At 43.6% G+C, this 27,642-nt stretch overlaps 1 protein-coding gene across 4 annotated transcripts in view; it reads right to left on the bottom strand.

Annotated features, from left to right (window-relative positions):
- The window catches only part of ESRRG (estrogen related receptor gamma), a 414,670-nt gene that overhangs the window by 119,995 nt on the left and 267,033 nt on the right, over window positions 1-27,642 (bottom strand). For all 4 annotated transcript variants that reach the window (XM_084868918.1, XM_084868917.1, XM_084868916.1 and 1 more), the window contains one exon: window positions 6,650-7,065. In XM_084868918.1, the coding sequence (XP_084725044.1) occupies window positions 6,650-7,052 (403 nt within the window). In that variant the 5' untranslated portion in view covers window positions 7,053-7,065. The remainder of the gene's footprint in view (window positions 1-6,649; window positions 7,066-27,642) is intronic.

Raw genomic sequence — 27,642 nt, 5'->3', positions numbered from 1 at the left:
GAGTGCTGCCTGGCACAGAGACAGAAAATGGGATTCCTCTCCTCTGAGAGGCAGCTTTGTGTTGCTATTGCTGATGGTTGGAAAGGAAGTTGTGATGTTGGCGAGGCAGGGTGAGGATGGGTATTGGCATTGTCTTTGGCTGTTGTCAGACTTACGGAGCAGGGGCAGCTGTGGGAGAGGATAGGGTTGCTTTTAAGAGAATGGCATCTCTCAACACCTCAGAAAGAAATCCCTCAACTTATCTCGGCACCACCGTGGTCTGTGGCAGGGTAGCTGCACAGAAACCAAACAAACCTGTCGCCAAAGCAACAGGTGTCCGGTTGTAAACAATATAACTTAAAGATCCCAAAATAATGCTATTGTTCATGATAGAAGAAAATAATAATCTGCCACCAGGAAGGCAAGCTCTGGAATGCATTTCAAAGAGAATCGTGAGTGTAATAAAAACATACTCGCTGCTGAAAATGATGGAGAAATAAAGGTCTCTCAAGTTCCACAGGAATGCAATGTGTTCAGCTTTGGCAGAATGCTATCTTCTTGCAAAAGACACTGTGGTCCTGCAATGTGGGATTTTCCCTTCGTGATGTGTACAGTCTCTTCATCTTCATTTTTTTTAAATGTTTTATTTATTTTTAGAGAGAAACGAAGGGAGAGGGAGAGAGAGATGGAAACATCAATGAGGGAGAAACATAGACTGGCTGTCTCTTGCACCACCTCTACTGGGGATGTGCCCTGACCAGGAATCGAATTGGAGACCTCTTGGTTCATGGGTTGAAGTTCAACCACTGAGCCACACCATCAGGGCCTTCTTTATTTTTGAATTGCTATAGTGTAGGGATCCTGTCACAGGAGTCTAAATAAAAGCCCTCAAAGATGATCTGTCACAAGAAAGGCATTATACCTGAGCTAACCCTACCGCCCCCCCCCCCAAATAAAAATGTGTTGTGCTCAGTATTCACCATCAACTTTTCAATATTGCTTTCCTGCTTACAAATTTTTAACAATCTGATATGAGTTTGCTTATATTTCTTTTAAAACATATGACTATAAAAAAAATGGGATTGGGAGATTGTTAAAAAATACACTTGATGAAAGAAAGAAATGGTAAGTAAGTATCATGCAGCCACTACCTTTGGATAGAAAACGTTTCTATGTGTACATTTATTCCTTTTATTCCAAGGGCCATTGGATATTTATAACATCATTCAAGGGCCATACAAAATGATTGCCTTACAACGTTAGCCTGCTATATTTGGGCAAACATTTAATTAACTAATGTCTTGTCAGGGCCAGAGCAACATGATTTCGAGGGCCTTATATGGGACAGACGTTCCCAATCCCTGAAACTAACAACTAAAAATCCAGTGGCAAAATGAGGGTTAATGGATAACATCCAGGGAACCGAGACAGAAAACTGGTTTACTAAAGAGTTGAACTCTCAAACTTCATATGTAGGAGATTTCTGAAAATGGTTTATAAAAACACAAAATAGTGTTAAGACTTAACTTCTGTCCACCTCCTCTTTATAAACCTTTACTATCATTGAACCACAACTTTGGGAACATTCTTGTAATTCACTATGTTGAAAAATGAATGAAAAAATTGCCCATGGACTAAAAACCTCACTAGAAAAATTAATTCTAAAATTATCGGATACTTCAAAAGCTTTTCAAATATATGAGGCCAGGTCAGAGCACAGGCTTCATCACATCATTATGTTATTTGTAGATGTGGAACTTCAGGCACAGAGAAGTAACCGCCCAACATGTGTGGCACATTCTTAAAACTAGCAGAGACAGTAAAGCAACAAACAGACTGTCAAATTACAGCGGGGAGGTGAGGGAGGGGCTGGGGAGATAAGAGATCAACTGAAGGATCTGTATGCATGCATATAAGCATAACCAATGGACGCAAAACTCTGGGGAGGGAGGGCATGTATAGGAGTTGGTGGGGGGGGGGACTGGTAAGATATGTACACATATAATACCTTAATAAAAAATGAAATAAAAAAGAAATAAAAACTAACAGATCAATTACTGTGATGATAAATGAACACACTCTTCATCTATTACAGGTACAACAAAGGCATTATATTAAACTCAAGAGGAGAACAAGGAAGAGGGAGAGGAGGGGGAAAAATAGGCATGGTAAATTCTAGAGAGGGTGCAGAGAAGTTGGACCCTTGTTGGTGAGACGGAAAACGGTGTAGCCATTGTAAAAGGCAGTAAGGTGGTTTTTTAGGAGACTGACACGCTGCCTACTGCACTAAGAGGGCAACTTTAAGGTGTTTTTTTTTAAAGTACTTATTGATTCCAAGAAGCAGGTCTGTTAAGTTAAAACTAAAAAATAAAACTGCAAATGACGCTATTTCCTGAGACATCCGTTCACACATTGTACATTCTCTGCCAACAAAGAAAGTCTGCAATACTCAATTTTACTGTTGAAGTAAACACTGAAGATAGCTGTTAAAATAGCAGGAGTAGAATAATAGTTCTCATTCATAATTTAGCAACATTAATGCATTTCAAAAAAAATAACAAAACAAAAACCAGACATAACTGGCATCCGATGCCAGAAAAAAACAAAACACAGAAACATGAAAACGTCAGACTTCCATCTAAAGCAAGCTCTGAGTTAGAGCAAATAAATTCTAGACAATATTTCTTTTGAAAATATTACCTCAATATTTAATTGAGTATTGCATCTGCCCTTATAAATCACTGAGATTCTTCAAGTCAATTGATGCATTACCATCATATTTTGGATCTTAAATTTTAGAACATGTTTGAGATTTAAAGCTTCCATGTACAAACCAGGCTAATTACTTTCTCTGAAAACTAAGTTAAATAGAAGTTAATTTATTATGTTTCCTTGGGAAATTCATATGCTGTAACAGACAATGTGTAAGTACCTATATCCTTCTGTGCTGCGAATATTCTATTCTAAGACCAAATCAGCTCTGATGGCAAAGAAAAGGTAACGTCTAGGAATGAGACTCCAGGAATATGCCCTGTTCAAGAGAAAGTCAGCAATTCAGGTGAAAAGAAGTCAGGGGCGCCGAAACCGGTTTGGCTCAGTGGTAGAGCATCGGTCTGCGGACTGAAAGGTCCCGGGTTCGATTCTGGTCAAGGGCATGTACTTGGTTGCGGGCACATCCCTGGTAGGGGGTGTGCAGGAGGCAGCTGGTCGATGCTTCTCTCTCATTGACATTTCTGGCTCTCTATCTCACTCCCTTCCTCTCTGTAAAAAATCAATAAAATATTTTAAAAAAAAAAGTCAGGGGCATCAATCCCACAGGCCATGCCCATAACCTTTAGCATATAACTTGCAAGCAAATGCCTAATCTTTTAAAAATGTATTCTTATTGATTTCAGAGAAGAAGGGAGAGAGAGAGGGAGAGAGAAACATCAATGATGTGCCCTGACAGGGAATCGAACCGTGAACTCCTGGTTCATAGGTCCATGTTCAACCACTGAGCCATGCCTGCCAGGCACTTTCCATATTCTTATAGAGAAATAAAAACTTCAGGGAGGTTAAGGTTTTGTGTATTAAATAATGAAATATGTGTTGACTATTTTTTATATAAAGGTATTTTTCTTCTTGTGCCTCAGTAGCAAGGTTCCCAAAGATTTAAAAAAAAAAACAACAAAAAAAAAACTTCCACTCATTTATGAGTTTAAGCCAAAACTACAAAACTAGAATTAGAAAAAAAAAATCAGAATAATTTAATAACTCTAGGAAAATAACATTGAAATCGTTGCCTCTATTGTAACCCCGTTGGATGATAGGTTAGAACTGTCAAAGTCTTCTAAACAACGTTTGGTTAACAGAAAAAACAAAGAAACAAAAAAACACACCTTGATTTTTACCTAGCTACGGGCTGACCTAATTCAATCGTTGTCCAATGATAACTTGAAAACAGCCAATAAATAAAATGTGCCTTTCTGGTTGACTTTCCCTGAAATCTATAATGAATTGCCTTTCACAGCCAGAATATCACATTCAGCTTTGAAAAGAACAATTCCCATTACTTTTCTCAAAAAATGCTCTGGATAAACGTTCTTTGGGCTCTCAAGGTAAGAAGAATTTCCCCCAGCTTTTAAAATGTATAGCATTAAATATCATATAACTAACCTCAGAAATAAATTGCTGCAACGAGAGCGAAGGATCCTAAGGAGGAACCAGGCCCTGTGATAAGGCCTTTGGGTGTATACGTCCCTTGGCCAAGTCAATGAGAGTAGAAACCCACTTACATAATGCAGTGGCCACAAGGGCTGCGAGACTTGGTCTTAGAGGCATGTTGCATAAGCCTGTCTTCTTCTCTGGAGCTTTTTAAAGGAGGGAAGAGAGAGGCTATGAGACCTCAAAGATGGTTTGGCTGCAATCCTGCCTGAAGGCTTGACAATGGATTCTATGGCCATTTCAGAATCTGGATAAGAATCCATGATAAGCCCTAGGTGGTTTGGCTCAGTGAATAGAATGTCGGACTGTGGGCCAAAGGGTCCCGGGTTTGATTCTGGTCAAGGGCATGTTCCTGGGTTGCAGGCTCCTCCCTGGAGGGGCCCTGGTTGTGGCTCATGCAGGGGGCAACCAATCAATATGTTTCTCTCGCATCCATGTTTCTCTCTGTCTTCTCCTCTCTCTTCCACTCTCTCTAAAAATGGATGGAATATATCCTTGAGTGAGAATTTAAAAAAAAATAATAATAATCCATGATGATAGGAGAGATTTGGGCACCTTCAACATCTTAGGAATTCAAATGCCATCGCTGTTTGGCCGCAGAAAGGAGTGGCAGTTCCAATCTTCCTTATCATTATTGCCCTGATTATTATATTATACTTTCACAATTTAATCCCTTCATGTGCCTCACTGCCTCTCTGGGGCTAAGTAAGGACCGTGGCCAGTCACCTGCCGAGGGAGCTAGCCACGTGGCCTCACCCAGTGCGCCCAGCTGCCAACTCAAGCACAGCCAGGTGGGCAAGCCCAGAGCGCTAATCTGGACAGTGACATCTCTGTCTCCGGCTCGGAACCCTTGCAAGTTGCTCGCTCCAATATGGAGCGGAGCTGAGCATATACATCAATGCCAAGATCAGCCCGGGCCCTGCTCAGCGAGGCTCCTGGTCGCGTTTCAGCATCCGAGGGAAGAACCGGGCCCAGAATTCCCACTGCTTCAGCCCAGGGATTGCTCAGTAGCTGCTGCAGAGCTAATAATAGCGAAGCTAGTTGATTTGTTTAAACAACTCTCAGGAAATTGGTTCAAATACTTGTTCTATCTTTAGGAAATGTACTGAGGACCAAAGAGTTTAAACCCCCACACCCCAAAATGCCCGGCTTTCTCTCAAGTCATTTGTATGAGGAATTTAACCCCAACCCACCAAACTCTGGAAACAACATTGTAATAAAATGTACCATATTTTCCGGCGTATAAGACGACACTGTGTTCTAGTAAAAAGCCTGCTCAGATTGGCCAGAGTCAGAGAGGTGGTCTATTAAAAAAAGAACTGGTGTTGCCTCGGAAGTGGGGGGTAGTCTTATACAGCGAATTTAGGCCTAAACCTATGTTTTAACTGTAAAATTAGGGGGAGTCTTATACGCCGGAAAATACAGTAGATAAAAAATAAAAGTCCAGCCAGCAAGTGGCCTGGCACACAGTAGGTCCTCAGAAAATATAGGATGTCCCAAAATAATGTATACACACACTTTTAATAATTATAAAGGCAGCGTTTATTAAAATACATTTCATTTTCAAAATTGAGCTACCAGATATTAAAGTGTGTATACATTTTGGGGGAACACCCGTATTTGTTGAGAAAGTGGGAATGTTTTTCATACTGAGAACTTCCTTCATACATCAGAATACACAGTATTTGTTGATTTATCCCCAAATATTTGCTTATCTTTATGTAGCTGGATCCAGAGCTGTGTATTCTAAGTTAACAAAATCAAATCACCAACATTTAAATTTTAGCTAATGTGACCTCAGTATTCTTTTTTTTATTATTTAAATATATTTTATTGATTTTTTTAAGAGAGGAAGGGAAAGGGACAGAGATTTAGAAACATGGATGAGAGAGGAACATCGATCAGCTGCCTCCTGCATACCTCCTACTGGGGATTTGCCGCAACCAAGGAACATGCCCTTGACAGGAGTGGAACCTAGGACCCTTCAGTCCGCAGGCTGATGCTCTATCCACTGAGCCAAACTGGCTTTGGCCTCAGTATTCTAACATGGTAGACAATGACTGGTAAGGACCCAAAGACCAGAAGTATGCTTCATTACTGACTTTTGCAGTTTTATAAATAGGCTATAGTGATGTTTCCAGCCCAGCTCGTGTTGCTAAGTGGCTGAGCATTGACCTATGACCCAGGAGATCATGGTTTGATTCCTTGTTCGGGCACATGCCCAGAGTTGTGGGCTGGATACCCAATAAGGGGTGTACAGGAGGCAGATCAATGATTCTCTCTCATCATTGATGTTTCTCTCTCTCACTCTCCCTCTTTGAAATCAATAAAAACATATTAAAAAAAAAAAAAAGATAGAACTAAGACAATGAAACTTGATGAATGAGGATAAGAACTAGGGAAACCAACCGACCAACCATCACATGAGGTTGGAAGAGGGTAAGAGATCCCCAGATGCCACACTAACCTTGGATCGTCCTCTTAAAGAACGCCTTGCAGGCTTCACACGACGCGACCCCGTAGTGGTACCCAGAGGCGATGTCCCCGCAAACCAAACACAGTCTCTTGGGCATGGAGTTGAGCATGTATTCGCACTTGGTCTGGGGGTCTTCCACAATGGTGCTGGAGCAGTCGTCATACAGTTTCCTGACAGGCCCACTGCCTCCGAGGATCGGGGCGGAAGGGTAGAGAGGCGGCGAGTCAAGTCCGTTCTGGTGGCCATTCATGGTTGAACTGTAGCTCCCGCTGGCGTCCGAGGAGCCACCTGGGCTGTGGTGGTTGACGCTGTCCGTCAGGGAGGCCGGACTGGAGGGTTCCGTCTTGATGAAGGACGAACAGCTGGAATCAATGTGTCGATCTTTGTTTGACATTCTGCAGAGAAGCCTGGGATTCAGGGAGAGAGAGAGAGAGAGGGAGAAAGAGAAGGAAAGAGAGAGAGTCAAACACAGCCACCAAAAGAGGCAGAAGCAAAGAGAAGATTAAAAAAGGAAATAGAGAAAGTGAAAGGGAAGAATAAAAGGAGGAAAAACAAAGGATTCAAATCTTAAAGACATTGCCCCTTGTAAGACCTAGAGATTTCCCATCATTCATTCTCTAGTCAATACCTCTTGCTCTACAGGAAGGGAATCAGCATAAGGCCATGACAGGGCTACATATAAATGCCTAGGCAGCCCATGAACAAAATGTCTAATGGGTCCAATTCCTTTAACTGTACCTTTCTCTTGGTGAACAACAGACAAGATCTAAATCAACTCTCTAGACTAAATGTACCATGGAAGAGGAGTGATCTGCAGAGTCCGAATCATGTCTAAAACCGCATCTATTTTCACTCTACTTTTCCCTCCCACTGTCCGATCCTGCAACCATTTTCTTATGAGTAGAACCAAACTTTCATTGTCAAGACTGAACTGATGAGTCTGTGGCTCTGTAATTGGTATTTGTCAGCCCTCTTCCATGAGCATAGCTGGGTTTTTTTTTTTTATTGATCTAAGACACGTAGGAAATATATCCTCAGTCACTTTGCTTCTTTATCCAAATGGTTCTATTTCACAGACATGAACCACTGTAGAAAGACATCAAGTATAAAATTTTAGCCGATGTTTAAGGGTTGCTTCCTGGAGCCCACAAATGTTAGTGAAATGATGACCAGCACTGATGAATAAATATGCTTGTGTGTTTTTGTGATGTGCCACTGTTGGAGAGATGAATCAGTAAATGCCATTTGAGCCTATTATATACCTGTGCCCACATCCATAAATCTGATACTGTATATTCAGCAAAATAAGAAGGTATCAACTTTTGTGATGGGGAAAAAAAGATTTGTGATGGTTCCCTTTTGTCCCCATTTTTTTGTCTTTTAACATGAAACCTCCCGAAAACAAATGTGGACATCTATGGCTACAAACTCTCTTATCTAAAAGGAACACCCTGCTCATCTTCCTTAGCTGGGCCCATAAGCGATCCAGTTTCTGAAAAGGTAATTAGATGAAAAGATATAATGGGTCCTATTTTCTCCCAGCTCAGTCATAGTGCAAAACCCCTTTTAGCAAAGTCCCTGCGAACCTTCGGAGAGCCCACTATAGGAAGGAGAGGTGACAGTTGAGAAAAGGACTTAGATAATTGCTTCCCAGTGGAAAGTTGATTTATGGGAATCCCACAGAGTAATGGTCACTCGCCAGAATTTGGGGGAGCAGCCAAATGAATGCAATTATCTCCTTCACTATAAATCCAGTCATGTTTGATCACTGCACAGATTTCATGCTCTCCTCCACACCCCTCCCGCACTGTTCTGTTACTCTAAAGTGAACAAAAATATGCCCTAGATGGGATAGCTCAGTGGAGAGAACATTGGCCTGCAGACTGACAGGTTTGGTTCCCAGTCAAGGGCACATATCTCTGTTGCAGACCATCCCAGTAGGGGAATGCACGGGAGGCAACCAACCGATGTGTCTTGCTCACATCGATGTTTCTCTCTCTCTCTATCTCCCCCTTTCCCTTCCACTCTCTCTAAAAATCAATGAGAAAAATATCCTCGGGTGGGGATTAACAACGACAAAAATAATAATAAAGTGAACAAAAATATGGAATTTCCTATCAGGAAATGTTTACTATCCCAAGAAGACCATCTCAAGAGCAAGCATTTGCCTCTTCATATATATATAATCTCGCACCTTGGACATTGCATTCTGCAGGATGAGGACGTAAGAATAGCACATAGGAGAGAGAAGGCCACCCCCAAAGACCTTGCTTGCTGCCCACCCACTTATGTTGTCCCTTGCTGCCCACCCACTTATGTTATCCTTTCACAAGAACAAGGAAGAACCGCCCCCTCACCAGCCTGCACCGTGCCCGCTCCCCCTGCATCTGCGGCCTGTGCCGTCACTGCTAACGAGCGCTGTAATTAATAGCTCGCTCTCCTGGCTCCCCGCAAGCACTCGGGGCGAAGCACTTTTCCTCGAGTCAACGTTTGAGAGAAAGCGGGTCGGCGCTGACTTACAACAGCCCTGCAAATCCCTTTTAATTTAGAGCACTTACCCCACCACACTCCACTCATTACCTTATAATTACTGGACTCTTCGCACATACATTACGATCTGAGACCCGAGTTGGAAGTTATTAGGGTATTAAAACATGGCTGTTCCCTCTCCTCTCTCCGGCTCTGAATTTCTCACAGCTATGACAATTAACTCTTTCGAAACTGCCCGCCAACACCAAGTCTTTTTTTTTTTTTTAAACTATATTTTTATTGATTTCAGAGAGGAAGGGAGAGGGAGAGAGAGACAGAAACATCAATGAAGAGAGAAAATCATTGATTGGCTGCTTCCTCCACACAACCCAGGCATGTGCCCTGGGAATCAAAATGTGACCTCCTGGTTCATGGGTGGATGCTCAACCACTGAGCCAAACCAGCTGGGCTTAATGTATTACTTTAATTTTAATTATTTTAAGTGGTCCATGGTTCTTTTCAGAAATGAACAACCTCCTGCATGTACATCTTTTGCCCAATTAAAATCATAATAGCCACGTTGCCATGTATCAAGTGCTTGTAAGGTGCCAGGCACTAGCTGAGCACTTCACAAAACAGAACCAGATTTAAGCCCCAACCTCAGGTCTGACTCCAAAGCTCAGGGCAGCCATGTCTGATGCCAACAGACATTTTAAAGGTGTGGACTGATTTCTTAAAAAATGGAAAGCTATTCCATCCTCAGCTCAACCATGAGCAAAAAGGGGCTGTAGGAGATAGCACACTGGCTTGGGGGGGGTGGTAGTCCCTGTTGGGCCCCCTCTTCAGGGTGGTAGCGAGGCCTAAACAAAATCTCCAAGAGAGCACAGCTGACTCCTAATGACTTCTTAGCTCATTACACTGAACACTTCCTCGGCACCATTACATTATCCGCGAGAACCACGGCGGGTCTTAATTCTCTCCCTCTCTGTCTCTGAGATTCTATAGCTCTATTATTCAAGCCTGAAATATTCACAACTATCTATAAATTCAATTGTCAGCTGGTGGGTTTTATTCTAGACTTCACTTCAATCTAAAATTAGAGGCACTAAAATTCGCATTAACTCTAAGAGGAATGTAGTGAATAAGACTTTATTTCAAAAGAACACCTTTTTGTCAGAAAGAGCCATTTTCAAGATGATGGCTTTATCTGCAGCCAAAGAGAATAAGCCCAATTCCACATTGTGCTGTTAACGCAGAAATTCCAGGTCACATTGGATTAATAAAAACCTGAATTTAGTTAAGAATTATGCATAGAAATTGCGTGCTGAAAACTGTGGGAAATATTTATTTTAAAGCCTTAGTACAGTTGCTTTTATTTTAAGAGAAATGATGAGCCCTGGTCGGATAGTTTAGTTCGTTAGAGCATCATCCCAATATACCAAGGTTGTGGGTTCGATCCCTGGTCAGGGCATGTACAAGAATCAACCAATAAATATATAAATAAGTGGCACAACAGATGGATGTTTCTTTCTCTCTCAGATCAATTTTTAAAAATAAAATGATGAATAGCACAAGGGAATAAGACCGATTTTCTAAAAACCTTCTCTGAGCAAACACCCTGAAATCAAACCAGGGGGGGAAATAATGTAAAAAAAAAGCAACAGCAAATGTTTAGTTTCTGTATAAGAAACTATGTTTGAGGGGTTAAAAAGCCTTCCCGAGACCAGGGAAATAAATGTCAGTGCTTTGAAAAGCATTTTCAACAATTTGAGCTAAGTCCCAAATAATTCTGATTTCCATGTTTCATCCTAGAAACTCATTGCCTCGCCCTGCTTAAGGGTCCAAAAAGGTAAATTTTATATTTGGTGTTAGACACTAAAAATTAGGCAAATAAAACTTCTTGGTGCTGGACCACATAAATGTGTAATTTTTGAAAATTAATGGTATATCTATAGAGAGAAAGAAAGAATAAGAATCAAAGATAAGCTGTAAGTGAATATTCAATTTATATTATAATCATCAAGCAAGCTTAATTGTTTTCAGAGCCTAGTGAGATCCAGGTAAATGTGTGATTTTGAGTGAATTACAGTGAATTTTCTCAGACCTGTATATGCGTCTTGGGGTCCCATTATTTCCCACATGGGACTTAAGCAGAGCCAATATTTTAATTGTCAAATGCTGGAATATTCCACTGGTTTATATATTATCCCAGTCATCAAAATATAAATCCTTCACGAACAGCTATATTTCACATAAAATTCAAATTTATTTGCTACTTTTGTTCCCAATGTAAAAAATGGTGAATAAATTTTTTTAAGAAACGTATATACAGGTCTTCTTTGGTCCTCCTGATTGTAACAGGAGGCAAAGATTTTTGAAACTTTTACTAAATCAGGGACAGACACCTGAATAGGCTCAATGAATGACAATTAAACAAGTCACTCTTTTTTTCTCTTTCTCGTCACCCTTAAGGGCTAAAAAATGTACCTATCCTTATAAATTCCAAACACACTGTCAGTTTATATTCAAAAATTGTATGCAAGTTTACAAATACAAAAAGAGAAAGGGGAGAGAGAGAAGGAGGGAGGGAGGGAAGGAGAGAGGGAGAGAGAGAGAGAGAGGGAGGGAGGGAGGGAGGGAGGGAGGGAGGGAGGGAGAGAGAGAGGAGTGGGGGGAGGGAGAGAGAGAAATAGGGTCCTTAGCACCCTCACTGAATTACAGAATACCAGAAGGGTACCAGATTCCACCCCTAATCACTAGGCTTACCTATTCACAATGGGAATGAATCTAGGAGCACTGGATTCAGAATCTTCCACCTTCTGAAATCGCCAGATTAATGATTTAAGTAATTTTTTTTAAGTAACAATAAATCTTGAATGAATTAATTCATTTGTTTTCTTTTCATGTTTTTTTTTTGGGGGGGGGGAGAATGGGGGGCAGGTAATTCCCCAAGACTGAGGAGGGAGGCCCAGGCTACAGAGCCCAGGACCTGGCAGCCCGAGTTACAACTTCCAGCAGCTACTTTGCAAGAGCTTTCAACTAATGGCCCTCCAAAGTGGCAAAGCGTGACTCGCTCTGGAACAAAATGGGCAGCGGCTGCTATTGTCAGAGGGGCGACAGCAAAGGAAGGGGATGCAGGCGCGTGAAGTGCCGTGTCAGGCAGCCAGTGTGCAGCGTGTGATTTGAGCAAACATGACTGCTTTGCGGAGACAGGGTGTCATTATGGCATCACAGTAATACGCTGCTTTGACAACTGTCGGCTCCAACATATCATCATTGCATTAAGGTACACTGGCTTAGTTGGGGAAGAGAGAGAAAGGATTTTTCCTTTTAATAAGAAATTTCTGAACGTCTGCCTGGTTAACCTAACGGAAGGAGATCATTAGCTGTAAAGGAAGAATTGTAAATCCAAACCCACACACTCCGAAAGACTGAAACACGCGTGTACACGTATGTATAAACACTTGGGTATAATTTTAGGCCTTGTTATTTATTTATTTTTTTTTGTTAATCCTCACCAGAGTATATTTTTCTATTGATTTTTAGAGAGAGTGGAAGGGAGAGGAGACACACACAGAGAGAAACATTGATGTGAGAGCGACACATCCATTGGCTGTCTCCTATACAAGCTCCAACCAGGCTCAGGGATGGAGTCTGCAACTGAAGTATGTAAGTATGTGCCTTTGACCGGAATTGAACTCAGGACCCATCATTCTGCAGGCCAATACTCTATCTACTGAGCCAAACCAGCGAGGACAATTTTATGCCTTTTAAAATAAATGTTGAGGTCCATTATGGAAACAGATTTCTACAGAACAGGATGCATCTGATTCTTTGAACAAGTAACTTGTGCCTTTAGTCTTAAAGGCTCTTTCCCACAACTCTATCACAAAGAAGAGGAAGCTGGTGCTTGAGTTGCTGACAAGAGAGGTAGCTAAGCCATCTGGGGACAAGGAACCAGCTCCCTAAAATGACAACTCAGAGCTGTGTACTACACCAAAAAGGGACACTTTTGATAAATACACAACAGACAGACTGGCAACTCATTTCTGGCCAGTCATTGAAAGGAAAGCACACCCACCATAAATGCAGAGTTTGCAGTTGTCAGTGTGCACAATACAGAGTTTCTTCTTGCATTATTATTTAATAAGTAGAGGCCCGGTGCACGAAATTCATGCAATGGGCTCAGCCCTCACAGCTGCAGCAGCTTGCCTAAGCCCTTGCAGCCCAGGCTTCGTCCAGAAGGAGATCTGGACTAATTAGCATATTACATTTCTATTATTAGAGATTACTGTGTTATTTTCCATGTTAACCTACTTTTGCCTCACCCTCCATAATTTCATCCTTAATGACAGCAGAGAATGATCCCTCCCTAGACCTCCAACTGCTTTTCGGGTTCTGGAGTTGAGTGATCTTTTCTCTCTTAATCAATTTTGTTATGACCTTAAGTTGATCAACTGTCCTGGGTTTAGTCACTAACAACCCGTGTCCTGAGAACTGGTCAGTTTCAGGCAAACCTGGATGGTTGGCTATTTCATCCAACACATAGAGAGATCTATGGAGGCATCTGACCCCACCCTTAGCATTATATCTGAAACAAAGGAGGAAAATGGAGAATATTCATTTTCAGCAAGGAAAGCCCAGAATGAGAGCATGAGAAACACACCAATAAGACCCTGCATCCTAACAAGACTAGGGGCGTGATAAGCATGTAGGTCTTAGAAAGTCCCCGTGGAGACATTTTACTACGCCCCATGCTCCAAGGCCACTGCTGATCGCCTTGTGAAGCTACCCAGACTAATTTATCTTTTAAAAATATGTTTTTATTGATTTCTAGAGAGAGAGGAAGAGAGGGGGAGAGAGAAAAACATCCATGTTGAGATTCACCGATCAGCTGCCTCCTGCACAATCCCTACTGGGGATAAAGCCTGCAACCTGACTAGGCCTGTGGCCTGACCAGGAATCAAACCTTGACCTCCTGGTTCCTGGATTGATGCTCAACCACTGAGCAACACCAGCCAGGCCTCCCAGACTCTTTTAGCTATAGAAAACTGTGGTTGCTGCCATTTGTGTGGCCAGGTGAATCCTGATGCTTTCTGGTTGGTAAACATTAATAACGAGGGCGGGGGAAATGATCCTGGGATATCACACTGTGTCTTTGTATGTGATGAAGCTTGACAGTTTCTGTCTTCAAGGATTTGATCTGAGGCACAGGTGCTTCGTGGTGTGGTTTACCCCCCGCTTGTTTTCCTGGACCCATTTCAATCTGAGGGGGAGCATCTCTTGTTTATCTCTTAAATACAGTAAGTGAGCCGCCGCTGGATCAATGAAACTATTAAATGCATAATAATGCCGGGTAATCGCATACATGATGTTTTCCGTAATTAACTGCCTGAGCATTCCTTTACTGTAATGAGCACTCGGGTAGTATAGAGCAGCTTTACCTCTATAAAATATACACAGTTTATAGGCACCGTGATTCTGCTCAAAACCCCTGCTAATCATCCACATCGCATCGGCTCTGAAGAGGAGCACTCTCCTCCATGGCCAAGTTCAAATCAATTCTTATGACATTACTTTATAACTAACATGATATTTAACTGATGGTGGCCATTAGCTATTACACAGATTGCACTCAAGGACTGTAACAGTAGGGGGAAAATACCATTTGGTTTAAACAAACTTCTGCCATGTAATCAATATTATTGAGGTGAATTAAGTGTTCTAACAAGTGTGTGTATTTGCCCTAATGCAACTTAATTAACTATATCCTCACAAGTGCCCAGCCCCGTGACGCCAGTGGATGTTAGAGGAAAATGTCAAGAAGTGCCTAGTCAGGCCCAGCTGGCGTGGCTCAGTGATTGAACACATCTACCCATGAACCAGAAGGTCATGGTTTGATTCCAGGGTGGGGCGCATGCCCAGGTTGCAGGCTCCATCTCCAGGGTGGAGCGTGCAGCTGACCAATGGTTCTCTCTTATCATTGATGTTTCTCTCTCTCTCCCCCTGTCCCTTCCTCTCTGAGATCAATTAAAAAAAATTTTTTTTAAAGTGTCTAGTCAGCTGAAACCAGTTTGGCTCAGTGGATAGAGCGTCGGCATGCAGACTGAAGGGTCCTGGGTTCGATTCCGGTCAAGGGCATGTACCTTGGTTGTGAGCACATCCCCAGTGGGGGGGTGTGCAGGAGGCAGCTGATCGATGTTTCTCTCTCACCGATGTTTCTAACTATCTAACCTTCTCCCTTCCTTTCTGTAAAAAATCAATAAAAATATATTATATTTAAAAAATGTCTAGTCAGAAACTCAGAAGCACAACAGATGGAAAACAAGCATTTTAGCTCTGAGACCTAAGAGCAGTCCTTTCCTTACACAAGCTACTCTCTTGGGACCACAGAAGGCCTTTGGAATAGTGGGCCCTACGGCAAATGACTTGGGTAGTGCCTCAGTGTGGACCGGGCCACTACCCCCAGGGCAGGGTGACATGGCCCTGGGCCCGAGGTGGACATCCCTGCTGGAAAGGAGGGTGAGTGTGGGGTAGAAACTACAGGGGATAAATCATCAAAACGAAGCTCCCAGTCTATGCCGAGTGTAACCTTTATTCCTTCATGGAGATTTACTATGCCCTGAGCAGCCCTCCTCGGCAGTCAGCTTTCTGCAGGAAAGCACTAGTCTCCTATTTCCACAAATCTCCGGTCTTTCAAAGAGAAATATGGATCAATAAAGTTTGCTTGTGTTCAGACAATTCGGTGTTCAAGCAGTCAAGGAGCACCCGGAAGGGAGAAAGCCAGCAGGCCAGGAGGGGACTGACAGCTCAATGAAGACCTACCCGTCATCTCCTGGGAAGAGACATAAACAGACAGCCAACTCAGAGGAAGTCTGTGCCCTGATCTTTCTGAATCACAATGCAGCACAGATGCGTCATACACACTCTCCGTGATGGAGATCACAAATCAAATCCAGGTCAATGCGAGCCCGGGCTGCCTGCACCCCCTTCCCCCTTCTGTCTGCTACAGGGGAGCAGGAAATAAAGAGAGCCCTATCAGATCTTGATGTGAAGATATGGAGATCGGAGTAGCGATGTCACCGTCTACTCATTAAGAAAATGTTTTGCCAAAGCAATTACAATGACCAGGAAGCCAGCTGCCTCGATCGAGGCAGGCCAGGGCACTTGGAGTGGAACTTGAAAATGTGCCCTGGAACTGAGGGAGACGCAGTGGTGAGAAAGTCTCAGTGCTGAGAAGGGGTTCTTCTTGAAATGGAGGTTGCTACAAGCACACAGGGACGTCTGTCTTGTGGGGGGAGTCACAGTGCACACACAGATTAGAATCCACACCTCGGCCTGTCGGACAGCGTTCGCACTGTACAGTATTTATACTTCGGACTTAAGAGCTGAGTCTGCACTAGTTCACATCAGGATGCAAGCACAGCTGGTCTGGGCCCATGAGCAGAGGTTACGATTATATTATCTGGCTATCTGGGGCCTTTCAGCCAAGTAGAAGTTGAAGTTGGGGAGGGATTAATCCTAAGACTTGATCTCTTTTTCTAAACGTTGCAATGAGCTACATGAGCCACCATTTGCAGGTCAGGGAAGCAATCTCTCTCTCTCTCTCTCTCTCTCTCTCTCTCTCTCTCTCTCTCACACACACACACACACACACACACACACACACACTCTAATTCGAGCCATGGAAATGACGAAGGCTCTGCTCTGTGGCTGATGGGGTTTTGTAAGGATCATTCAGCAGTGACACACACCCAGTGAAACCAATGGAAGCCACCAACAATTTCGGATCAGAAACAGTTGCTGGCCGTTCGTCATTCAAAGGTCCCCAAACAAACATGCAGGGAAATGTCTAATCTTCTCTGCAGTTTTGAAAAAGTGATGAAAGAGGAACTTAGTACTGCGCCAGAGTTCCCACAGCTCACCTGCCTTTTCTTCTCCTTTCCCCGGGAAGCGGGGTTGTGAGCAGCACGGGATGGAGTAGCAGATGTGGGCCAGCTCCAGACCCCACACTGTGGCCCGGAGATCAGTCATGGAGCCACTCTGACCCTTGGTGTCCTCATCTGGACAGTGAGAGGGTTCGCCTACATGGTTTCTAAAGTCACTTTGCTGCCGTTTTTAAAAAGCTGTATTTTTACTCAAATGAAGACCCCACCTGCCTGTGGTCTAGATTAGACCAGAGAGCAGGGGCTGTGGCATTAAGTCCCACTCCCCAAGCTACCATTTCCTTAGGGGTTACTGCACTCAGCAGCCATTTGGGACCACGGCAGTGCGGTAGTGTGTGCCTGTGTATCTATGCATGTCTGTGTGTCTGTGTGTATGTCTGTGTGCATGTGCCTGCATATGAGTGTGTGCATGAGTGTCTGTGTGCGTGTGTGTGTGCATGCATGCACGTGTGCCTACATGCATGTGTGTCTGTATGCATGTGTGCATGTGCCAGTGCACATACATGCCTGTATGCCTATATGCATGTGTGTCTGTATTCATGTGTGTGCATACATGTCAGTGTGCATACATGTGGTGGTATGTGCCTGTGTATGTGTGAACTACATGAACATGAATAATTCCAGAAACAAGTTGCTACATGATAGTGAGACTGCAGCAAACACGCCAAGCTGAGGAATCCTCCCCAGTGGGCTGCAGACGGACAAACAGAGCAGGGATCACGCGTAGGGAGTGAGGGAGCAGGCCCATTGGTGTTTCCTAGAAATGGCTCTCCTTTTGCTCATTACGTGGCTTTGGCGGGAGGCGCTGGCAGGGAGGGCAATTCTCTGCAATCAGTGTTTAAGTGGATGTTTGTCCCCGCGCGTGACACCATGCTGTCAGCGAGCAGTGGGGAGCCCGCGAGTTGTTACATTTGATTTGAGTGCCAGTAGGAGGCCTCATTTCTACCAACTGTTCATGGCTTGCTCAAAGAATCCTCTCTTCGTTGCCGGAGTGATTTCCCCCTCTCTTCTACTTCCTTTTCCTTGAGATGTCGGGAGCCCAAACGCCACGTGGGCTGGTAAAGAGGAGGCCTGGGTTCTGGTCTCTGAGCTTCTCCGACAGAAGGGCCTGGACATAACGGGCCAGGCAGCTGGTTCTCCTCTCTCCCTCGGAGTCTCCGCATCTGAACTCTGATTTCCTAAATCATCCCAAGGTCAAGGCAGACACACAGGCCCTGCCACGCTGTGCTCGCATCTCTCTCCTGGGCGGGACTTATTTTAGCTGATGGAGCAGATATTTCTATAGCCTTTATTATAAATAAATAAAAAAGTGTTGCCCCTCTCTTTCTTTCTTTCTTTTTTTTTTTATACAATCCCTGCTATTTTGGGGGACTGTTTCTGACACCTTTAAAATTCACTCTGATGGGTCATTTTATAGCAGCCCCTGCAAGTCCTCCTTAAAGATGATGATGTGGGCAGTCAGGGTTCGAAGAGTGCCTCTGACAGCACCTTCTGGTAACGAAAAAGCATCTTTAGAAACCAACGTGCAGGGGGGAAAAAGGAGGAAAAACCCCTGAGAGATATGACAAAGATTCAGGCTGAATGGAAAAGTAATGAAAACCAAAGAGCTAATGCTGTCATTAAGCACAAATTTCATCGGGGCGTTGGGGGGGGGGGGGGGATTGTAGGTGACTCTGCTTTTCCAAATATGACAAGCACTGCGTGACAATGAAATGGAAGCAGGTCTCAGGGAGTGGGGCAAGGAAGCCGTGTCTTTAACCAGATCAAATTCTCGAAATTGGCTGTCAGGACGGCGCGGCGGTGATTTATACCCGTCTATCAAGTGCTCGGACGGGAGAGACGGAGGGCGCGAGGCAGGCTGGCTGTCGCTTCCATTCGCAAAGAATCTTTAATTTCCCCCCCGCGCCATCTGCTACCAAATCTAATTCACATTCCCCCTTAATCTGGTTTAGTTCCGTAATACTAATTCTCCCCGAACCCCGGGAACCCGAACCACCCAAGCAAATAAATAAGTAAGCAAACCAGCAACGACCCAAACAAAACCCACGCAGGCTGTGATCCTCGGTCAGTGAGGAATTGCCTATCACGGAGTGAAGGTGGTAAGATGCTGGTGACCTGAGTGACGCCGGGCCTTCTTTATTAAAATGTATTCCTGGTAAAGGGATTTATTTTCCGATAACTCGGAGATATGACATTATTCGCATTTGGGGTAAAAAAAAAAATGCTGATAGAAAAGTAGGCCAGGGACATAAAAGTGGAGGTTGTCATAAAATCCAATTGTTGTCAAGTTTAGTCACTTTTCAGAACTGGCTGTAAAATCACTTTGTCATGGTTTTCACATAGAGAAAGCCTGCGATTGTAATTTTGTTCAGGAAATTCAAGAGGGAGATGTATATATTCAGAGCGGGGGGGTCGGGGGCGTGGGGTGGGGGGGAAGGAATGTAGGAGAAATGGGAATGGGGAAAAAATGTAATTTAAAATAAAGATATGTGCCCTAGCTGATATGGCTCAGTGGATAGAGCATAGGCCTGCTGACTGAAGGGTCCTGGATTTGATTGCGGTCAAGGGTATGTATCTTGGTTGCAGGCCTAACCCTAACCCTAACCCCAGTCTGAGCCCCATGAGCTGGCTAGCTTGCACTCATGAGTTCAAGATTCATGAGTTCTTATTTTTGCAGTCTCTCCTGACACCCCACTTCTCCTTCATGTTCCCATAATCCCATGAGCCTATTTCTACACTGGCACTTAACACGCTGCTTTTATTTTTACTTTTAATTTAATTTTATAGATGAGGAAACAGAACTGGGATAGAGCCAGAATGTGCACTTGAACTTTCTGTGTCTAAAATCTGTACTCTTAACTACAAAATAGTAACAATACTTTATATCGGCCAACCAAATATATCAACTGTAACCACTAACACTTTGCTCTTCTCAAAGTTTTGATTTTCATAAACAACTGCATACTCAGTAAGTGCCATGATGTATCTGTGATGACAAATTGAACCCATGACGACAAAACTGGGACCAAAATAAAACAAAAGGGGAAAGAAAAGTAGCTTAGACCCTAGTAGTGACCAAGAACAAAGAATAATTGTGCTGAAAAGTCAAAATTATGGCGTAACTTAGAAAATACCAGATGGTTTATATCATAAAAAGAAGACTAAATGGTGGTTCTTGTTTGGTTGGTAGAGGGTTATAGCATATGGAAGGGGAAACTGACTTATTTCACGGTATCTGAGATGAAGTTATGCCAATTGTTTGTATCAGAACATGAAATGCATGAATCCATCTATCTTTGGTGAGTAGTTACTATGTGCAAAGAGCAATGCTGGCTCTGAAGAATAACAAAGTCTTTGTCCAAAGGGGAAGGTGGTGAGTTTTACATAAGGTCAGCATATCCATGCTAAGAATTAAGGTTCTATGAAAGTTATGTAACACACTAATGAGGTGTGAGTCCTCCATCAGATACCCTGGGGGTAACAATTAATGTAACACAGGTCTATGAGGAGGGGGCGAATAGGAGGAAACGGAATGTAGCTAGAGATAACTTCCCAGACTGCCTACCTACTATTCAACCATCTCAGTCACTGACCAAAGAGAACAAGACAAGACAGTGTGAATAAACCTAGCTAGCACCACTTCTGGGAGGGTGGTGACCCCTATGGAGAGAGCCCTCTTCTTCATGAAAGAACCACGGGAAACTCTATGGAGTCCCTTCAACAAGGCAAGTATTGGTTCCCACAGTTCCCAGCCTCAGAAGCTGCCGGGCACACACTCAGGCCCCAAGTCCCTGCCTCCTCCCCTTGCCATGATGGTGAGGATCATCCAGGAAGTTCATCTGTCCATTTTCCAGAAGGCCAACGGGGGCAGGGCTGCTTGTTGGTGTCATCCAAAGTGCAAGTGGGAACATTCAGGGGAAGATGACTCTTGAGCCACTTGGCCAATGTCAATGTAGCTAACTGCTTAGATACATGAGATTCTGAGCCTCCTCTCGGAGCATACATGTGGTCATGCAAACTCCACGCCCACCACTGAGCCTGTGTGTTTACTGGACAACCACAAATGTCACAGTAAGTGATGGTCAGTAGGCATGAACTTTACCAATAAGAAAACTAAGGTTTATAGAGAGAAATAAATGTGGGAGAGGGTAGGTCAGAGAAAGAAATGGGCAATGGGGGAGGAAGTTTGGTTTGATCACTCCAGAAAATTCTACACACGAGCTGGAATAATGCCTCTCTCCCAGGCCTAATGAACCAAAGATTCAGTGACTATAGGAATTGAGGCTTATAAAAAATAGGTCCCTTGAGTAACGGTCACTCTTCTCCTAGCCTTCCCAACATGTACCTATTTCTCCCCACTCTCCAAAAATCAGCTGACAGATTAGAAGCCCAGATAATAAAACTGATGGATGCTGGGAACTTCATTCATTCATCCATCATTCTACCCATGGAAGCGCATGAAACCTAGGGCTGCATCCTGAGGCCACAGCCAGCACACAGATAAGGTCATCTGCTCACGTACCTGCAGTGATGTATCAAACACACAGTCAGATTGACACGAGGTGATCTGCCAAAATTTCTGTCGCAAGAAAACAATGAATGACATTCCAGTAACCAGTAACGGTGTGTGATTGGCTGACTATACTGAGTATTGGGGGATGGTTACCCATATAGTTTTATTAAATCTGAAAGCCAAAGATTTATGTGATGGGTGATAAGGGCACGAATGCTCCAAAAGTGAGGAAATATGGCAACAGTGCGCTGTACATCACCAACGGGATAATTATTTATCTAAAAAGTTGGCATTCTCTGACTTCCAACACGCAGTGTATGAAATTCATATATTCAAAGGAGACATCGTAATAACCTGCTGGCGCCGGTGATGGATATGTTTTTAATCCAAATGACCACAATCTTCAGTCTGCCTGTCATGGGGGACGGGGGAAAAATGGGGTTTTCCTTCCATAACTCTCCATGCTGAGAGAGGAAAAACCTGGGAGCATGATAAGTGGCTCATTCCGATGGACAAATGGACATGGGGCTGGGAGCACGCGCGTGAATAAACGTCACCGTTCCTTAACGAATGCCATTGTCACTCGTTACCCCTAAAAAAAAATGGAGCAAGGGATGATTTCTGGCCCCTTCAGGTCTGCCAACCCAAGTTCCAACTGTCAAAGAAGCTAGGAATTCTTCTCTATGACACGAGTCCATTTACAAATGACCCCTGCTGGAAAAGGTCAGGGGAAGGCTGCCATGGTATTTGTCTATGAGCTCAGACTTACTGTACACACACAGAAGGCACAGTGGATGCTATAGCCTCTTTATTGACCAGAAGGACTCGTCTATGGATTTCCTCCTCCGAGGTTTAAAGGAATTCCTATTTCTCATTTACAGTCTATCAGAAAAGGTATATGACCTGTATTTTTTAATTTATATAAATCCACCCAGTCAATCAGCCTGGGCTGAAATTTAATGGATGTATCCGTCATCTCTGGTCCGGGGAGAGAGACAGAGGTGCCAACACCTACTGGTCCATTTCTGTTTCTTATATTCCACCCCCCTCCCACCTTATTTTTCCTTAACTCATCATCAGCTCAGGTGCCTCTCAGCTTTGGAAGCCGTTGTTCTGAAAGGGAGAAATCTGAGTAAAAATAAGCGAAGGAAATACAGGGAGACCCTCTGTCTATTTGGGCAGTGAAGGGATCTTCCCTTGCCCATCTAGGGGATGGCAATTTTCTTACATATTCAGCGAATTTACAGTAACAAGATGCTCCCCTGACAAATTAATCACTTGCCAAGCATTTTATCATATAAATAAAGTATCACCACAGGAGAGTAAGCGCACTTCCACCAGCTGATTTAACATTCTTCAGGAAAACTGGCCTGAAACAGACAGGGGAATCTCTGCAAATATCTTTTATTTTTTTAAATCCTCATCCTAGGATATGTTTTTATTAATTTTAGAGAGAGGATGACAGAGAGAGAGAGAGAGAGAGAGAGAGAGAGAGAGAGAGAGAGAGAGAGAGAGAGAGAGAGAGAGAAACATTGATGTGAGCAACATTGATTGGTTGCCTCATGTACCCATCCCAACCAGGGATCGAACCTGCAACCTAGGTACTTGGCCTGACCAGGAATCAAACCCAGTTGTGGTGTATGGGAGGAAAAACTTAAATATACCTTTGTGAGCCATCTGTCCAGGGCCTCTTCAAGTATCTTCAACCTCACAGTCATCTGCTAGAATCTGCACTACCTCCTCCACAGTTTTATTTCTACATTTCCTCTAATATTAAGTAAACATTCTATATGGCTATAATCTGGCCTCTCCCTAACTCTCTAGGTGGGAGAGAAAGGGGCAAGGGGCGAAGTTTCTGTCTTTCCTCGGCTTTCCCCTCAGCTAATTTCAGAGAGTGCATCCGGCAGTTATTAGTAGGAGGCTGATAGAGAGTCACACACGCAGGAGACGTAGGTGCAATCCAAGCTTCCATGACTAATCCTTATTATGACTCACTGCGGCTTCAGAACTTGTCGGTTGAGGTAAGAAGCCAATTTGGCTTTGAGAAGTGAAGTCTCAGTTTTGTACTTTCCTTCCAGAGCTACTGACAACCCCGTTATTAAGAGCAAAGAAGAAGGGTGCAGGGAATAGTCACTGAGTGCCCACTCCCACCACGCATTTTTGCATGCTATTTTATTAGTACATTAAACTTAACACACTCAAAAGCAACTGCACGCATTTCTCTGGCTTTCAAACCCATAATCTATATCATTGTAAATGACATCCTAGAATAAAGTACAGTATTTTAAAAAATATTTTTATTAGAGAGAAAGAGAGAGGGAGAGAGAGAGAAACATCAATGATGATTGAGAATCACTCATCAGCTGCCTCCTGCATGCCCCCTACTGGGGATCAAGCCCACAACTTGGGTATGTGCCCTGATAGGGAATCAAACCGTAACCTCTTGGTTTACAGGTCGACATTCAACCACTGACCCACACCAGTTGGGCAAAACCTAAGTTTTAAAAACAAGCTCAGGAGATGTGGTAGGTGAATGCATTCTAAAGCAGTATGGAAGAAGCCTGCTTATTCTCACAAAGGTATATTTTAGTTTTTCATGAAACATCTCAGACTTAGTACATTTATAAAGTCTCTAGACATCTCTGTGTGTTCCCTGATGTTGCCCATTGAATCTTGAGTCAACTCCTGTTCTGATAGATAATCATGACCACCAACAGGTACCATGTGACTTCTGATGACTTTACACCGTTGTCACCTGGTTCCTTCTTTGACTGTCAGGAGTAGCCATTTAATCAGCAGCAAAGGGCATCCAAGGGGCTGGAGGAGGTAGAGACCATTTCCCAGGAAAGGGTCATGGAAGAAGAGAAAGCAAAAATGCCTGACTGGTTTGGCTCAGTGGATAGAGCGTTGGCCTGCGGACTCAGGGGTCCTGGGTTGGATTGCACTCAGGGGCATGTGCCTTGGTTGCGGGCACACTCCAGTGTGGGGTGTGCAGGAGGCAGCTGATTGATGTTTCTCTCTCACTTTCCCTTCCTCTCTGTAAAAAAATCAATTAAAATATATATTTTTTAAAAACTCCCTGACACTAATTCTGGGGAAATGCAACCTTTTGGCAGTGGGGGTGGCCGATGTGGGGCTGGGGATTAGGACATGGGAGGTCGTAGAAGGAAACAAGGAAGGGAAGCCAGCCAGGGTGAGCGGTGGACCTGGCCTTGCCTAACTCTCCTGAACTTGATGCCCTTAAATGTTATGGAGTGCCTCAGCTTAAGGCAAATAGCTCATTCTATTTGGTGTTGGAAAATGGTGTCAAATGCAGATACAAAGGAATCATGCCCAATGCTTGTTTGGAGAGAGACTGGTGATAAATACGTTTTCTTGACCTAAAAGGCAATTTATTGGAACAAACAGGAAGTGGGTCACCGATTATAATTTGAATTAGGAATGATTCGTTCTCATGCCTGTTTGGCTCCAGATAGAGTTGCCCATTTCGGTGAAGGCTGGAGCTTTGCTAGCTCAAGAAAGCAGACCCGTTAAATTTACTCTGCAACCCAGTTGAATCGAGTAGGGTGGTGTAAACACACACCGAAGAATCCGGCCTATTCCAGAACTCAAATAGTCACAAACACCTGGGCTTGCCAGTGAAAACATAAACAGGTCATTTATCATGCCCAACATTACCCACTCACCTGTGTTAATCTGTTAAGTAAAAACAAGAGGAATGTATAAGGAATCGTTCATTTATATGAAGCCAATATTCCCACCCCAACACTGTATCAACCTCTCACTGAATCCCGGGAAAGAGAACGGGTCTGGAGACTACCAATTCCATCTGTAATTCCAGGTCTGCATTTACAATTCAGAATCATTTTTGCAGAAACTCAGAGTTCAAGGGCAATGACAAGCTTGGAAACCTAGCTTCTTAGCTACAAAATGATACCAATAAGACTATTAAAACCATTTTGTGTAAGCTTTCCATATTTCAATCAAGTGACTGTTTCAGTATGAGTGACTTGACTGGTTCACCATTTCTTCCAATATTTTGTTTTTCCATGAACCAGGTAATTCCTAGGGCATTTGTACCTGTCCACGTGGTTTTTTTCTCTAGACCCGAAAACACACAATATCACATGCAGATTGCTCTGATGGAAGGTTTTCATTTCATATTTAGTATATATGATGCATATGCTGAATTCAGTAAGTTTTGCACAGGGTAGCTATCTAAAATCTTTATTGCCTAGAGACATATACAAATACATTTCTGAATGTTTTCTATCTAATAATAATTTTTAAAAAGGCCCCCAAGGATAAATCACAATTCACTAAAAAATCAAATGTGCTGTCTCCACACCCCCCCCCCAAAAAAAATAAATAAATAAATAAACAAATAAAATAAAAATCAACTATTTCAGAAAGAACACGCAGTGGTTTGACTCCTGCTAAATCAATGGCTAAATAGATGACATTTCATCAGTTTCACTTATGCCGGAAGTCCCCAAGGCTCCCTTCCCTGACGCTGGCCATATTTTAAGCGCAAAACAGGCTGAGCGCTATCTACATCGAGATAAAACTCATTGGTGTGTAATCTGCACTATGATCTATATGTCTACGTCTATATGCAAATGATGTGCCAGGGCGCGTCCTAGTCTCCTGGAGGACCCAAGGGCTAGCTAAGGGGGCAGGAAGGTCCTCCAGACCCTCCTCCTGCTCCTGGGCCCCAGCCCCCTCTCTTTTTTTTATCCTGGCCACCTAGATCATTCACGCCGCCTGCTTCCCAGCCCGCATGGCCCTCACAGGAGCCTACAATGAGCTACTGCCGTCACCAGATGGACCCAGGCATGCAGCAGGTGGGGCAGATGGCAAGGCGCCCTGTCTGAGGCTGCTGGCTCCAGCAGGGGCTGCCTTTTGCACCAGGTACCTGATCATCATCCCGCACTGAGCGCCATGCAGTTTGGGGGTGGGGATGGGAATGGGGGCAGGAAGTGGGGCGCTGGCAGATCCTTTACAGGTACAACTAGGGGACTCATAAATTACCAGCTCCCCACCCACCCCACTCCCACCCCCAGAATCCCCGATGCTTAAGGCTGTTGCTTTGTTAGTGGGGTGTGTGTGTGTATGTGTTTGAGTGTGTGTGTATGTGTGTGTGAGAGAATATGTGTGTGTATGTACGTGTATGTGTGTATGTGTGTGTGAATATGTGTGTGTATGTATGTGTGTGTGTATGTGTGTGTGTGTGCGCGCACAAGATTAAGGTGAAGGTTTCCCAGAGCATTCTGGCATTATGTGGATACAAAAGGATGGATCCATTCCATTTTAACAACGCAACTCAGCTCAATAAAAAGAGAAGACAGGAGGATCCAAGGGGCACGATACCAGAACAGTCAGAAAGACCACGGGAGGAAAGTGTGTTTGCACAAGTAGTCTGAAAACGTGGGTGCGATGACTCAGATGCTGACTGACTGCAATGCTCTTCTTACATAAAAGTACGCTGCCCTCTGCCTCTGAGGGGGGAGGAGAGAAATACTATATTCTTCTAGCTTTCTGGGGTGGCAGGGAGCAGGAGCTGTCCTAAAGCTGAAGCAGCTCTTTACCTCGTATCTGTCGTTTCCAAAATGGGTGGCAGGCATTCCCTCAGCAAAGTTTGTGATTCTGTAGCATATAATAACCACAGCCACCACGCAGCATTGCATTGTCACTTGAAATTGCAATTTTGCAACCATTTTGTGCCAACCTATCGGGAGACAATCACCCTGTAACATATGTAGCATCGATTTTAATCGAGCATAAACACTGGGCAGAAATTCTCCTGAGGGATCGCTGGCATATATTCCGACTGGCAAGGGTACCAGGATTCTAAACCTGCTATAAACGTAAACGGCGCTGATAATAAATCCTGTTACCTAATCATTAAATTATGAAGTTCTACAATTGCAAAAGGCACTCATTTTCATGGCCTGAGGCAAAAACAGTCAGTGTCGTCAAAATAAGTAAATAAATAAATGAAACGCTTTAATAAAAAAAAAAGAAACCCGGGAGAGATGCTCTATACAGAGAGGGAG

The sequence above is a fragment of the Pipistrellus hanaki genome (genome assembly GCF_964339955.1).
Source record: "Pipistrellus hanaki genome assembly, chromosome: 20".
NCBI classification, from domain to species: Eukaryota; Metazoa; Chordata; class Mammalia; order Chiroptera; family Vespertilionidae; genus Pipistrellus; species Pipistrellus hanaki.
This window is presented reverse-complemented; position numbering and strand designations above follow the sequence as displayed.